The sequence below is a fragment of the Mustela nivalis genome, assembly GCF_964662115.1.
Source record: "Mustela nivalis genome assembly, chromosome: 14".
NCBI lineage: Eukaryota > Metazoa > Chordata > Mammalia > Carnivora > Mustelidae > Mustela > Mustela nivalis.
The window spans coordinates 55058519-55073865 of record NC_139033.1 but is presented as its reverse complement, the minus strand read 5'-3'; the positions used below and the strand labels follow the sequence as shown (position 1 = coordinate 55073865).

Sequence of the window (15347 nt, the reverse complement as noted above, 5' to 3'; positions counted from 1 at the left end):
ACTCACTTCATTCTTTTAAAAGTTTGGTATTGGTTTCATTTATAAAGCTCCTCTCCTGATGACTCTGGACTGCCTTTAATAATCAGAGCCAGACTCATCAGAGCCAGAAAGATGCACTGTCATTGAGATAAGTGCTCAAGTCACAGCCAGTAAAGTGTGGGAGCATTGCCTTGGGAAGAATTTCAGGAAACACTGATTACAGTAGCATTGTCGAAGTGTGTGTAACCTCCAGAGGGACCACTCGCAAGGGCTCACAGTCATGTGGTTGCATAGGTTCTGGTATGCTGATTTTTAAAATGTGTTTCATCACCTCAAGGTTTTATTTCTTTCCTCCCTTTCATCCTGAGAGTGCATCTGGTGACATGTAGGCTCTCAGCATCTGGAAGTATAATTTGTGTGCTCTGGTATTGTTTTTAGGGCTTGCTGCCTTCAAACCTACTTAAATTTTTAACTTTGTCTTTAGTTTGGAGGTCTGATTGCAGGTTAAATTTTTAGGTTTTATTATATTTTTTAGGGATTAATAATCTGTGTTTGGTAGCATTCTAGCCCTGTCATGGGATTGAAGGAGCATTAATAAGAGCATCTTGCCCAAGGTCATGCAGTTAGAGGTCACATTGGAGACCAAGATTGTTTCATTGGGCAATTTATTAAATATTTCTTTATCTTTTCTTACCCAGCAGTAAAAATGTAAGAGTCCATATATGTCACAGGGATGTCAAAAGAATAAAATAATTTTGAATGTATTGCAAGTCTGAATTCCTTAAGAAGAAACACATTTAGTAATGTTATCTGAAAGATTGGTTTTAATAGCCATTTCATGAATTCCTCTGATCATTAAAAAAATTGACAGGGATTCATTGTTTCTTGCTCTTTTTGGTGGTGTCTTTTGTCAGTAGGTAAGATTTAGTCTGATAGTTTTACTTAAGTAGAGTAAGATGTTTTCAACTTTAGAGTAAAATTGCTGAAGTATTAGTGATGGTGTTTTAAAAACCTGTACTTTTAAATTTTTACAATTTTATTTTTATTTGAATATGGTTGATATATAGTATTACATTGGTTTTAGGTGTACCTCTTAGTGATTTTACAAGTTTACATGTAATGCTATGTTCACCCAGGTGTAGCTGCCATCTGTCCCGTTAATGTCACTGTTACAGTGTCATTGACGTATTCCTCATGCTGTGCCTTTCATTCCTGTGACTTAATTGTTCCATAACTAGAAGCCTGAATCTCCCTCTCATCCACTCTGCCTAACCCTTCCTCATGCTCTGCTCTGGCAGCCATAATTTTGTTCTCTGCATTTATAGGACTGCTTCTGCTTTCTGTAAAACCTGAACCTTTTGATTTTCAGGTTTTGACTTCAATTCATATTAAAAACATTAATAGTGCTTTGGTGAGTGCTGTGAAGTGTGTAAACCTGGCGATTCACAGACCTGTACCCCTGGGGATAAAAATATATGTTTATAAAAAAATTAAAAAATAAAATAAAATATAGCTGAGCAAGGAAAAAAAACATTAATAGCAAGGGCAAGGTAATTAAATTAATACATTGGTAAAATATTTCATAGTCCTAGCATACGTTCCTTTCATGATTTCTCTATCTTTGTTTTAGCCAAAGTCATACACTTGCTATCAAAAAATTATGCTGGAAGAATTATAATGGAAAAACTGAACAGAATGAAGCAGAAGGCACCGAATGGATACACTTCGCAAGTTGTGGTGAAGATCACACTGTGAAGATATACAAAGTTAACAGACGTGCATTGTGATGGGCTTAATAACTACAGGCATGTGGTCATTGGTGTCTGAAGATATTTATCTTGTAAATAGACGACTTTCTTTACCTTATAATTTCATCGAGTTTAATTTTTAAATCCTATAGCAGTAGTGCTTACTGGGTCACATATCCTTTGAAATCTGATGAAAGCTGCACACTCTTTCCTCATAGACGCTCACACCCTCAGAACCTGGCCCACACTTTCAGGGATTCAGACCTGCATCCCTGTGTCCCAGATTAAGAACCACTCTTGTTCTTTTTCTTTTTCTTTTTTTTTTTTTAAAGATTTTATTTGTCTGACAGAGAGAGCATAAGCAGGGGAGCAGCAGGCAGAGGGAGAGGGAGAAGCAGACTCCTCGCTGAGTAAGGAACCTGATGGGGTGCGCCATCCCAAGGTCATGACCTGAGCTGAAGACAGAGGCTTAAGCGACGGAGCCACCCTGGCTTTCCCAACCTCCGTTCGTTCTTTATGAGTGAATTTGCCTGATTCTCTGTTATTTTGGGCCTTTACATCTTTTCATATGCCCTTCTTTGGGATATTTCATTATTTATTACCCTCTTCAAAGAGAGGATGCAGAAAATAAAAAGAGATAAAACCCAGAGTACTCAATTTTTATTTTAACAGCTTTTGTAAATAAACAGACTACACTTTGTGTGGTCTTGACCTTTCTTCCCGTGCACACCCACCATTTGCCAGGAATTTGGCAGGCAGTTGTGAATTTGAACTGTAGTCAGTTCTTTCTTGTATTCTTTAAAAGTACACAGATTCTTCTTTTACAGTTGGACTAAAAGCAAACTGTGCTGACATTTACCCTGATAGATGTAGGGGCTGAAAAGGAGAGTTTTGTCTGAATCATCTGAGTTGATGTGAGGTCACATACGTGAGTCATGAGAGAAAGGATGCCCCAAGGGTGAGTGTGTAGTGGGAGCAGAAGGAAGAAGATGCCAGAAACAGAATGTTGGGTATGCCAGAAGTTTGGGACATGGGCCACCAGAGTTGGGAGCTTTGGGAGTTGGGTGGAGGGAGGTCAAGCTCAGGGGAAACTGGCATGAGAGTGGAAGCTTTCCCTGACCCAGAGTCATCTGGGAAATCGGCAGTGAAATGAATACTATGCATAATAAATATGCTGGAAGCGGAGAGGTGAGGACTTTCTTGGTTGGAGTTTGCCATGATCTAATGCGACATTTTGCTTCCAAAGGAGATGTGGTATTTTGTCTAAATCGAGATTTCTAGTCCAGCATTACCCAGTATTTCTAGAAATATAGAAATACAATTTGAGCTATATAAGTAATTTTTTAAAATTTCTCATAGCTAAATAATAAAAGTAAAAACAAATAGGTGAAATTTATTTTAGTGACATCTTTTCACCCAGTATATCCAAAATAGTATCATTTCACATATACAACATAAAAGATAGTTGAGGTATTTTATATTTTTTTATATAAAGTCCTTATACAATATGAAGTGTATTTTACACTTAGAGCCTGTCTCAGTTTGGACCAGCCCATTTCAAGTGCTCAGTAGCCACATGTCACTAGTGGCCATCCATATTTGGACTGTGCAGTTCTAGACTCTTGAGTCTGTATAAACTAGTCTAATACCCTCAGGCACATGTGTGTGTGCATACACCAAAGCAGGGAGAATCTGAGTTCTCAACCTCAGACCCCAGGATGCCCTGAAGGATGGTTTCCTTGCTTATCAGCTGACGGAGCTGAGTCTTCCCCCACCCCCCTGGCATGCAGGGATCCCATGCATGTGGGATTCCAGAGCACATTCACTGAGCTAACTTGGTGTTTAGAACATTTTCATGCACAGAACTCAACCCCCTAAGTATCCCTGGAAATAGGCCTAGTCTCAGAGAGTCTGAATTTATGGTTCTTATTTTAATTTGTCAGTTGGGTTTGTATTAGGCAGTTTTCGTAAGTTGTCCTGAAGCGTCTTCCTCGGTAAGCCCCGAGTGTTCAGTTCAGTAAGCGCCGCGAGGACTTGCTATACAGTGGAGCGCTCTGCACTGTAAGTCCTACACATGCGCTGTGGTCTCACACGCCTCTTAATCTTCTAAAGGAGTACCCTTCGGACCATACCGTGTTACGAACCACATTGTTCATCATATCTAAAGCAAAAAGGATCTCTTAGAACTTTGCTCCAGAGGAGTGGAGGAGGAGTTCAGAGGCCCTGCCCTGCCCTGCCGCTTTCCCCGACCTCTCACTTCTCTGCTGGATTCACTGCATCAGAGCTCAGATTAATGCCCAGCGCCAGCCTAAGCAGTTGCTATCTTCTGACCTGCACAACTTTCCTAGACATGGGGAGAGGTAGTTGGATTGCTCAGAGTACATTTTTACCTTGTAAAGCACAGAGCCGGATCACTTCCCAATAACCTCAGGGGAAGCAGAGTTGGTTACGGATTCCAAAGGGGGAATGTGGGAATTGGGGGGAGACTCCAAACTCAGGAATGAAGTGAAAGGAGAGACTCATTCTCTCTCTTAAATTAGCAGTTCTGACCACCACAAAAAATCCTGAGTGGTTTAAGGAAAGCCAGGCCTTTTGTGAACTACTTTTTGTACAAACCCCTGCGTGTTTCTCAAGGCCCTTAGGTGGGGATTGGAACCTGGACCTGAGGCATCAGAAGCATGTTTGATCCTGGCTCATGCTGGCAGTAAGTATGGGTAAGCAGTTCCCCTCATGTCCGCATGGAGGTAAAACTAGTAGATCATCCTGACTTCCATTCAGCTGTGTGTGAGGGAAAACGCCAAATGTTCTTTTTGGCTTGTTCAAGGTGGAAGTTTTCTCTCAAAAGGAATCAAGGTAGGGGTGCCTGGGTGGCCCAGTCAGTTAAGCATCCCAACTCTTGATTTCCACGCAGGTCATAATATCAGGGTCGTGGGATTGAGCCCCATGTTGGGCTCCATGCTGGGTGTGGAGCCTGCTTAAGATTCTTTCCCTCCGTCTGCCCCTCCATGCTCTTGGGCGTGTGCTCTCGCTCTCTCTGGGGGGAAAAAAAGAAGGAATCAAGGTGGGCAGATCAGGACGGGCACCGAGACTTCTCAGCACGATCAGGAACCTAGGCTCTTTTTCTTTGCTGTCTGCAGTCCTCAGTGTGTGGCTTCTTCACCATCCAGGATGGCTGCTTGGCCTCTTGCCACGATCTTTACATTCCAACCAACGGAAAGGAAAGGCTTGTCCCTAGCTTTAAGGAAACTTCTTGGAAGTCCACATAGTTCTGCTTAGTCTCCTTGGCCAGAATTTAGTCTTGCAGTCATACTGCAAGAGAAACTAGGAAATTTTTTTTGTGGTGAGGGGCATGTGTTCAGCTGGGAATTGAGGTACTTTATTCTGGAAGAAAGAACAGAGTCTCCTTTTGTAAAAAAAGCAGCCACATTGTAGGGTTGTTTTGAGGACTAAATGAGCTAGCACATGAAAAATTCTAGCTCTGGATAGATATGACACCAACCATTAGGGATAAATAAAGCTCAGCTCACATCACCTCCATAGAGCCTTTATTAATCCCTTATTTCAAGTATTCTTTCCTTTCTCTGAATTCCACAGTATTATTTTTAATGGCATTTCTCATTCCCTGTCTCTTATTTATATCAATTTTATGTTATGTCAGTTAGATTCTTTCTGTGGTAAGTAAGTTTGCCTCAAAATGGTACAGGGAATTACTAGCTCACATAACTGAAAACAACCCAGTGGTAGGACAAAGTTCAAGTGTGGTTTCATCAGGGCACTGTGACCCTTTACTCTGAGCTGACCTCTCCAGGGTTCAGCTTTCTTCCAAGATTGCCCTCCCCCATGGACGAAAGTAGCTATTGAAGTTCTAGATTTCCTTGTTCATATCAAAGGGAATAAAACATTAAGTCTGAGCTTTACTCTGACCCAAACATCCTGAACTAATCACAATGGGCCATGAGTGGGGAGGGAACCACACACTGAGTGGCTTAGGCCTGCCCATTTGATGTGGCAAGAGCCATGGACTACTCTGGAGCCGAAGGTCAGCTTGTCCCATTAGGACCACATGGCTGTTGCTGTTGCTGTTGGTTTTCCAAAGCAGAGTCAGGAGCAGTGGGTGCTGGGTAGGCTCCCGATGAACTCGCACTATAGAAGCCTATTAAAGCCTAAACATGGGGCATCAGATTTGTTTTCTTGCTCTCCACAGCATCTAGCACAGTGTGTCTACCTGTGTGTTGTCAAATATTTGCTGCATTTAAGGATGAGGATATTTGACAACACGGATGGCTGGCTGGTGGAGAAGGATTCATTGTAATCCACTAGTCAGTAAATAGGGTAGCTGATTTCAGGTCCTCTCCCTGCCTTGGTGGCGTAAAGGGATAGGGGGCAAAGAGCTGGAGGGAAGGTGTCAACACAGAAGGGACCGAGAAGGGGGGTCGGGCTTGCCCAGCAGACCTACCTCTGAGTGAACACAGGGAGAAGTTGAGACCTCAGGAAAACAGCCTCAGGAATGTCACCCCTCTGGGTCCACCCACCCTGAGCCTTGTGTGTTCTGCCTTGTACTGGCTGGTGGGGTTTTGTTGATTTGAACATTATGGGTTTAGATATAATGGAGCCTTGTTCATGATTCCGAACTGCCCTTTTAGCTTCTGTTCCCAGAAAAGGTCTTCTGTCCCTATAGGGAAGGGAGCTTCCTGGGGTTTCTGATCTTTCACTGCTTTCAAGTTGTTTTTCCCCAAACTTCTCCTCTGGCAGGCTCTAGAGAAAAACCTGCTCCATTGCTCACTCTCACTCCTGCTCCGCAGACTGTCTTCTCATTTGTCAGGTGTCAGAGTATCTCGGCTAGCAGGTTCTCATTGTTACGGAAGAATGCATTTCATTCTAGCAGGAAATAATAAATTCACCATCCAAACCAAATTTAGCCTCTGAAACAGCCACCCTTCATCCTAACTACTTGGCAGGAAATTTGATCTATCATAATTTCAGTCCCTAAATACCTCCAGGATCAAGAGGCCTCGGGGGTTAGCCAGTACGAAAACCTCTACCCTTCATCACTGTTGAAGGCGTGGTTTAAGACTTGACCATTATAGGGGCGCTTGGGTGGCTCAGTCATTTAAGGGTCTGCCTTCAGCTCAGGTCATGGTCCCAGGGTCCTGGGGTCCAGTCCCACATTGGGCTTCCTGCTCAGCAGGGAGCCTGCTTCTCCCTCTCCTTCTGCCCATCGCCCTGCTCGTTCTCTTTCTGTGTGTCAAATAAATAAAATCTTAAAAAAAAAAAAATCTGACCATTATAATGGAGATTCCATCCCCACCAAAATAACAAACTGTCTCACTATGTCTCACGCACCATGTAGCAGCACATTCACTAATCTGATTGGCCCTTGTCCTAACCACCTGTCAGCCTTAGTACCCCAAGGTGTTGTCCTCTGGCTGTCCTCCCGCCTTTCTGCCTGTACCTTGTCACCAGTCAATGGCATGGAGGCAGCCACCACTTACATGTTGCTCTCCCCAGGGCTCTGCCTCTCCCTGAACACTTGTAGAGCCTAGGGAGTGACCTTTCCGCAAGCTTCTCCCATGAGTTGTGCCTCCAACCCTGACACTGTCCTTCCTGAGCCCCGAGCCCCAATCTCCACTTAGGTGTTCTGAACCATATTGTCTGCCTATGCCTGAGCCCCCTCCTCCCTGCATCCACGAAGGCGCTCACTCCCAATAGTGCCAGGCCACCTGAGCCAGTCCTCTCTCAGTCCCCAGGTGCATTCATCGCTCTGTACCATGTGGGCCCTCGTTCCTCCTCGCTAGGACTTCTGGCCAGCCTCCCTGCCTGCCTCTCAGTGCTGCTGGGGTGTCAGGCATACCTCTGACACAGCCACACTCCTGTAGGGGTTCTCTGGCATCTTCCTGTCCCTCCTGGCTGCAGAATTTGGCCCCCTCCCTTCCCTCACTCCCTGTCCCCACTCCTTACCCCTGCACAAGCACAGGCTGTGCTCCTCTAATTTTCTGAGCCTTTTCGTAGCTCCAGCATTTGCACACAGAATGCTGCCCACCTTCTCTTCAGGACTTCTGGAGTCCCGGGTTGGGGAGGCTTTCTCCCTTACAGCCTCAACCTTTTTGGGAAGCCCTGTTCTCCAGCCCGGCGCAGTGCAGAGGGGGTGATCTAGCTGCGGGCCCATCTCCTTCACTGGGGGCCTCAGGCACACAGGCTACCTCCCTGACTGCTGGCTGCCCAGGACTGAGCAGGTTCCTCGCAGGGAGCAGCTCCCCAGTGAACACTGGCTGGTGCCCCTGCCAACGCCCACTTTCCTCTTCAGTGACTCCGGCCTGGAGGTTGCAGGAGGCTGTAGCTGGTCTCCCTACTCCCAGTTCTCAGCACCCCTTCCAGCCTGGTCATGGGCATTAGATCTATCTAAGTCGCCTCCTGGGAGCACTTTTGTGCTCAGAAATTTTCAGAATGAAATTCCAGTCCCTTAGCCTGACTTACAGCCTTCCAAAATCTACCCCCAAACGAACCTTGCCTTCTTCAGTCACTACAGACTTTAATTCTGAGAGATACCCATTGAGCTTCTGCAGAGTGAGGGGATGAAGAATTCGGAGAGTTTTGCAAAGGGAGTCCATTGCCAGAGGAGCCTGGGGCTGGGGCCCTATGGAAGTCTATTAACGTGGGAGCCAGGGGTTTGGGGGAGATCTCATCCAAGCTCCGTGAGCGGGACCAGGGACAGAACCTCACCTGGGCGGGCAGGTGTGGGGGGATTTTAAGTACAAAATCAGGACTGTCTCATGTTTGCTCAATCTGGCCTTAGGCACATATTTTTCTTGGTTTCAGTGTCAGAGGGCTGTAAGTGGGAGCTGAAGAGCTGTTTTCCTCCGCAGCTGTAAACACTGGGCGCAGAGGCTAGTTTCTTGGGACCTCAGCATGGACTGGCTCCGGCTCCTCCAAGGCCCCAGGGTCAGCAGCTGAGCCGGGTCAGACAAGGCAGCACAGGCCCCAGGAGCCCACCAAGGGATGAATGCAGTAAGACATTTCACCGATGGAGGCAGGAGGTTCCTCTTTAGGCAGGGTAAGAATGTGCAGTCTGATTTCTGACAGTTTTTCTGGCAGGAGAGGCCTGGGGAATCTTGGCGAAATAAACGTGAGGGTACCAATTAGAGGCTGAACCTCCTGGCATCCCCCGTTGCTCTCCCTTCTTCACAGGCTCATTGGTATGGTCCAGGTCAAAGGCTTGCTCCTTTAGGGTGCCTTCCCTGAACTCCCTAGTTGGAAGTTAACCCCTTTCCTCTCCCCTGCAATTCTGCACCTGCGTCCTGAAGCAGTGGTAGGGCACTTGGGCTACATGGCATATATATATATATATATATATATATATATATACACACACACACACACACACACACACACACACATATGTGTGTGTGTGTGTGTCTATTTATAAAGATTTACTTATTTGACAGCACAAGCAAGGGGGAGCAGCAGAGGGAGAGAAAGAGAAGCAGGCTCTCTGCTGATCAGGGACCCCAAAGCAGGGCTCGATCCTGGGACCCTGGGATCATGACCTGAATCAAAGGCAGACGCTTAACAGACTGAGCCACTCAGGCACCCCGAAGTTATTTCTTGACTGAATGGTAGGTTATTCAGTGATTTTTAATGATCCTCAAGAGTTCTTCACTGTACATAAAAGAGTACAATTAAAGTGTAAAGGCCATATATAGAATGGGAGAAAATATTGCTAATTATTACCCGATAAGGGTTAATATTCAGAATATATAAAGAACTCCTACAACTCAGCAATTAAAAAACAAAAAACCAAAAAGCAACCCAATTGAAAAAACAGGCAAAGGACTTGAATAGACACTTGTCCAAAGAAGACATACAAATGTCCAAAAAGCACAGGAAAGGATGCTCAGTGTCACTAATCATGAGGCAAGTGCACATCAAAACCACCAGGAGATGTCACTTCACACCCAGTGGAATGACCACTATAAAAAAAAAACAAGACAAAACACCAAAATTAGTGTTGGTGAGAATGAGGAGAAATTGGAACCCTTTTGCTCTGTTGGAACGTTAAATGGTACAGCTGCTAATGGGAAGCAGTATGGCAATTCCTCGAAAATTAAAAGTAGAACCACGACATGGGGGCGCCTGGGTGGCTCAGTGGATTAAGCTGCTGCCTTCGGTTCAGGTCATGATCTCAGGGTCCTGGGATCGAGCCCCGCATCGGGCTCTCTGCTCAGCAGGGAGCCTGCTTCCCCCCTCTGTCTCTGCCTGCCTCTCTGCCTGCTTGTGATCTCTCTGTCAAATAAAATAAATAAAATTAAAAAAAAAAGATTAAAAAAAAAAAAGATTTAAAAAAGAACCACGACATGATCCAGCAATCCCACTCCTGGTTATACATCCAAAAGAACTGAAAGTAGAGTCTCAAAAGAGGTATCTGTTGTGAACACCCATGTTCACAACGACACTAGTCACAATAGCCAAAAGGTGGAAGTAATCCAAGTGTCCATCAGTGGATGAGTTGGATACATATAATGTGTATACACACAATGGAATATTCCATCTTAAAAAGGGAGGAAATCCTGACATATGTACAACATGGAGGAATCTTGAGGACATTATGCTAAGCGAAATAACCCAGTCACAATAAAAACTAATGCTGTATGATTCTGTGAATACAGTCAAATTTATAGAGACAGAAAACAGAGTAGTGGTTGCCAGGTGGGGTGGGGAGTTGTTTTGTGGATAGAAACAGTTTCAGTTTTGCAAGACGGGAAGTTTCAGTTTTGCAAGAGGGGAAGAGTTCTGGAAATTGCACACAATGTGAATATACTTATCACTATTGAACTGTACACTTAAAAATGGCTAAGTCAGGGGCACCTGGGTGTCTCAGATGGTTAAGCCTCTGCCTTCTGTTCAGGTCATGATCTCCAGGTCCTGGAATCAAGCCCCATGTCCAGCTCCCAGCTGGGCAAGGAGTCTGCTTCTCCCTCTCCCTCTGCCTCTCCCCCTGCCTATGCTCTCTCTGTCTCTCTGTCTCTCTCTCTCTCTCTCTCAGATGGATAAATAAAATCTTCAAAAGAATGGCTAAGTTAGTAAATTTTATTTATATTTTACCACAATTAACAACAACAACAACAAAAAGTTCCGCACTGAGTTGGTCCATTCAGATGATTCACTAGGCAAGCTTGTCCGAAAGCAGCACCCTTGTGGAGCAGGGATTTGTTACTTGGCCCCAGAACACCTCTACCAGAGGTAGATACTCCTTACGTTCCTAAGGAAGTAAGGAAGGCTCTCACTCCTCAGGGTGTAGTTCTTGGACCTGAGTAACACCATCATCCAGACTCATTAGAAACACCGAACCTCATTAGACACACAGGCCCCAACCCAAATGTAAAAGAATTAGAATCTGCATTTTAATAGTCTTCCAGGTGATTTATGCAAATTAATGCCTGAAAAGCCTGTCCTGGGGGAAATCCTCTCTGGGAAGAAAGACATTAAAGGAGGGGTGAGTAGCACACACACACCAGACAGTCCCTGGGAGGACCAACTCTCAGCACTTTCCCAACTTAGACATGGGGAAACTGAGGCCCTGAGGCTTGTATCAGAGAGGCTGCTGGACACATTTAACTGGCAGGGCCCTGGAAGTGGACTTCGCAGGTGCTGACTTGTCCGTCTTCTAGCTGTGTGCTCTTGAGCAACTCTACCTCTCTGACTTAGCTTCTCCACCTGTAAGAGCCACCCCATAGATCTGCTTATTTAACTGTGGAATAATGAGTACAGGTAATGGTGAACATGTGCCCAGGGCATACCTGCTCTTGTTATTGTTGCCAGAGGTCACATTTCAGGAGAGAGCACAGTGGAGAGGGGTCAAGATGTCACCATTACTCCCAGTGTAGGCAGAAGGTACGCAGAAGAGGATGGAGGTGGTCAGTGATGTCAGTGAGCAAATTCGGGCATTGATTCATGCATACATTCATTCCTTCCAGAACGAGTATGAATGCTTGTCCAGTAAGGACCCGGAGATCTGGCAGTGAGGAGGATGAGCCTGACCCGGCTGCAGGCAGAGACCACTTAAGCGTGGGGACGCCCCGGGAACTGGCTCTTAGAACTGCAGCCCCAAATGGGGAACCTCCGATCATCTTTCACTCCATCCTCGCAAGCGGGCCCGACCTTAGGATCACACCTAAGTTCTCCCTCCTTGTACCTGGGCTCCACTCACTCCCGCACTTGGTCCGCACTTCCGACCCCCAGGCTTGGTCAGCCGCTCGGTACTGAGGCATTTGTGGCCAGAGTCGCTCTTCCTCCCGTACCCACCTCTCAGGGCCAAGGCGCAGGAGTCGCACGCGAACTACTGTTTCGACGGTCCCCAGCCACGGAGACCCTTAAGCAACCTCAGGGATCCCAGGCCTTTTTCCTCTTCCACGCTTCGCTCTGCCGCATTTTCAGACTCGCCGAGCACACACCCCAGTGAGGAGCAGCAACAAGTCTCCCGGCAAGCGCCACGCCCGCGAGGGTCCTGCCGCCGAGAGTGGGGTTCCCGGGTGTCGTGCGGGGCCGGGGACCAGGAGAGTCGGCCCGGGACCGGGAGAGTCGGCCCGGGAGGATCGCCGGGGGTCAGGACGCCTCGCAGGAAAAGGCGATGCGTTACTTCTGCCACCAGGCTCTTCGTGGGACCCTAGATAAGCGAGAGCTTCGTGCTCCACGGGTCTTCGGCGGCATCTCCGTGGGCTCCGCTGGGAAGCTGGGAAGACCGGGACGTCCTCGCCCCGCCCCCAGGAAAAGGGCCGCAAAGAAGTGAAACTCCGTGAGTCAGCGCGCGGGCAAGCGGGGGTGGGGGGGCGGGCGGGGCGCCGCCCTGGGCCGCGGACCAGGTGCCCTCGAAGGCCCAGAAGGTGCCAGCGGGGCGCGACTGGGGGCGGAGTCGCCGCGCGCCGGCTTCGGCATTTCCTCCGGCGCGGCGACCTGGACGGCGCGGCGGGCCGCCCTGGGTCATGGCCGGCGGGGCAGCGCCCCGGGGTGCCGAGCTGCTGGCTTTCGCGCGGTTCCGGGAGTCGAGCAAGCGGCCGCTCGCCTACGGTTATGGCCCGCGCGGCCTGCGGGAGCTGCGCGAGCGCGAATTCGGCCGCCTGGCAGGTGAGGCCGGCGGGGCACCTGTGTGGGGGTGGGAGCGCTGGTGTTCTGGGACTGACGGGGAAAGAGCTTTGGCTCTAGGTGGGAGCACCTCGCCTTGTCTGGGATACATTTTGGATCGAAAGACCTGGCGGGACGTGTGCACGCGTCCGCTTCGTGGACCCAGCTCCCTGAGGTCCCACCTGCAGCCCAAGATTTCTTGCTACTCTAGCTCCTTAGACTTTCCGGTGGTGCAGGACCAGCCTGCGCCTTACTCACCTGCACTCGCCCTCCGCGGGCCAGGCTTAGTGATTCCTTTTCCCCGTGGGTGCCACGAGACCTCCCGCTCTAAAGGTCTGACTGGAGCCGGGCTTGCAAAATGCACGAATGTCCGACGCTCCTGACTGGTGTTCAGGTGTTCGCCTGCGGACAGGTGCAGTGAGTGCATCGTCAGTGCGCCGCGTTGGGCCCGCGACTGGGGAGGGGGGGCGGGGTTAGGATCGAGAGGTTACAGCTTCTGGAGACTGAGTCACAGCATCTTTTATTTTCGAAGTCTCATTTTTCTCACTCGTGCAGTCAGAACAGTATCTCTGAACTCTAGCTCGCAGGGGGACTCGCATTAGCAAACCGTGCAGTGTGCGCTTTAAGTAGAGGACAAGCCTGTGAATTGGACACCGGGACCGGGGTCACGTCGTCCCTTTGATTTGCGCAAGGCAGATCAGGCTGGTTAAATTTTAAATGGCGGGACGCCTGGGTGGCTCAGTCGGGGAGCGTCTACCTTAGTCTCGGTCACGATCTCAGGGTCCTGGGATTGAGCCCCACATCCGGCTCCCTGCGGGGACCCTGCTTCTCCCTCGGTCTGCCGCTCCCCCTCTTGTTCTCTCTCTCTCTGTGTCAAATAAATAAAATTTTTAAAAATAAAGAAATAAATCTGAAATGGAGCTCCATATGGCCCTGTGGCCTTGCCCAGCAGAGCGAGAGGGCTCCCACACTGGTGGGGACTCACTCTGTTGCCAGGGACCTCCTGTGGTGGTCTTCCTGGAGCCTTAGAACCACCAGCCTGTTGAGCAGGGGTGAAGTGGCACCAGGCACCGGGATTTGAGGTGTACGTTCTCTGCCCTGATGAACAACCAGTGACTGCTCCCCAGCTTGTGGGAGAAGAGCAACAGTGATGTCACAGTTCATACAGTTACCTGCAGCTGATGTCCACTCTTATGTTTGGGACAGTGACTGTTTTGTCCTTTTGGGGGCTTTCAGGGCTGTGGCCTCCCCTCTGTGTGTCTCCTCTCTGTATTTCAGTATGGACTCTCAGGAGGGAGAGAGGGAATCTTCTGGAGCCTCTCAACTACCACCCCATTCTTCCCAGTGCCACATTCACCCAAGGGAGACAGCATCTCACCCCTATGCTTCCGCCTGCTGTCCCTGACATTTTTTTTTTTTTAAAGATTTTATTTATCTACCTGACAGACAGAAATTACAAGTAGGCAGAGAGGCAGAGGGGAAAGCAGGCTTCCTGCCAAGCAAAGAGCCTGATGCAGGACTCAATCCCAGGACCCTGAGATCATGACTGGAGCAGAAGGCAGAGGCTTAACCCACTGAGCCACCCAGGCACCCCCATGACAGTTTTTATTATGGAAATTTCCACCCAAGAAATAGACTGGTGCAATGAACAGGTGTGGAGGGAGGGAAGGAGGCTCCCCATTCTTTTGAAGGAAATCTCCGAGGCTGTTACCGTGCAGTCCATAATTATTTCTGCACCACACCTGCTTAATCCCCTAATCCAGCTCTGGTCCCTCACACCCATCACTGGCTGACCTCTCCCCTCAACACTATGCTGGGAAAGTAGAGGGATGTTCTGGGCCCCTGCTTGTTTCACTTGTGTCCCTCAGAGAACAGCATCTTTTCCCTTAAATGTAAAATCTAAATGTGATAGCCAGGATCTGAGGCCGGACTTCAGAGTCCCTTTAACATCTACTGTACTGTATGCTGTCTGTCTGTCTATCTAGTGCAAGTTCCCAGCATTTCCTCACATTAATAGTTCAAGTAGATTTTTTTGTGGATTAAATCCATCCCTCCCACAGCTGGGAGTCTTGGAACATATCCACTTTTTTTTTTTTTTTTTCCCTCTCATGGGGCAGGGAAAAACAAACAAAACAAAATAATATAACTTTCACCTCCTCTTCCTTTCCCCATTTTCCTTCCCCTTATAGTTTTTGTGTAGGTTTGAGCATTTATCTGGTTTAGGAGTAGCTCTAGATAATTACATGCTTAATCTTCAAGTGCTGAAATGTTTTGCCCAACCAGTTGGATGGGAATTCCCTTGTCTTGGTGAAGGGAGACTATTGAATTTTCAGATGTGGTTCAGAGGGTTCTTTTTTTTTTTTTTTTAAGATTTTACTTATTTATTTGACAGATAGTGATCACAAGTAGGCAGAGAGGCAGGCAGAGAGAGAGGAGGAAGCAGGCTCCCTGCTGAGCAGAGAGCCTGATGTGGGACTAAATCTCAGGACCCTGAGATCACAGCTG

General features: G+C 47.8%; 2 protein-coding genes and 1 long non-coding RNA gene across 7 annotated transcripts in view; 2 read left to right on the top strand and 1 right to left on the bottom strand.

The window, feature by feature from the left end:
• Positions 1–2426, top strand: part of ELP2 (elongator acetyltransferase complex subunit 2) — a gene marked incomplete at its 5' end in the record, with an annotated part of 41559 nt that extends 39133 nt beyond the window's left edge. For 2 of the 3 annotated variants that reach the window (XM_082699508.1, XM_082699507.1), the window contains 2 exons: positions 1610–1784; positions 2060–2426. In XM_082699508.1, the coding sequence (XP_082555634.1) occupies positions 1610–1766 (157 nt within the window). In that variant the 3' untranslated portion in view covers positions 1767–1784; positions 2060–2426. Of the gene's footprint in view, positions 1–1609 lie in introns of all 3 variants that reach the window. The other variant, XM_082699506.1, reaches the window with a different exon arrangement.
• A 761-nt stretch (positions 2427–3187) lies between these two features.
• LOC309848222 lies at positions 3188–12515 on the bottom strand. The gene is made up of 2 exons (XR_014302900.1): positions 11522–12515; positions 3188–5108 (listed from the first exon to the last, which is right to left on the bottom strand). It is a non-coding gene; the product is annotated as an uncharacterized lncRNA (long non-coding RNA).
• Positions 12516–12535: 20 nt separating this feature from the next.
• Positions 12536–15347, top strand: part of MOCOS (molybdenum cofactor sulfurase) — a 56977-nt gene continuing 54165 nt past the window's right edge. Inside the window, exon 1 of one of the 3 annotated variants that reach the window (XM_082699503.1) lies at positions 12536–12845. In XM_082699503.1, the coding sequence (XP_082555629.1) occupies positions 12704–12845 (142 nt within the window). In that variant the 5' untranslated portion in view covers positions 12536–12703. The remainder of the gene's footprint in view (positions 12846–15347) is intronic. The other 2 variants (XM_082699504.1, XM_082699505.1) reach the window with 2 other exon arrangements.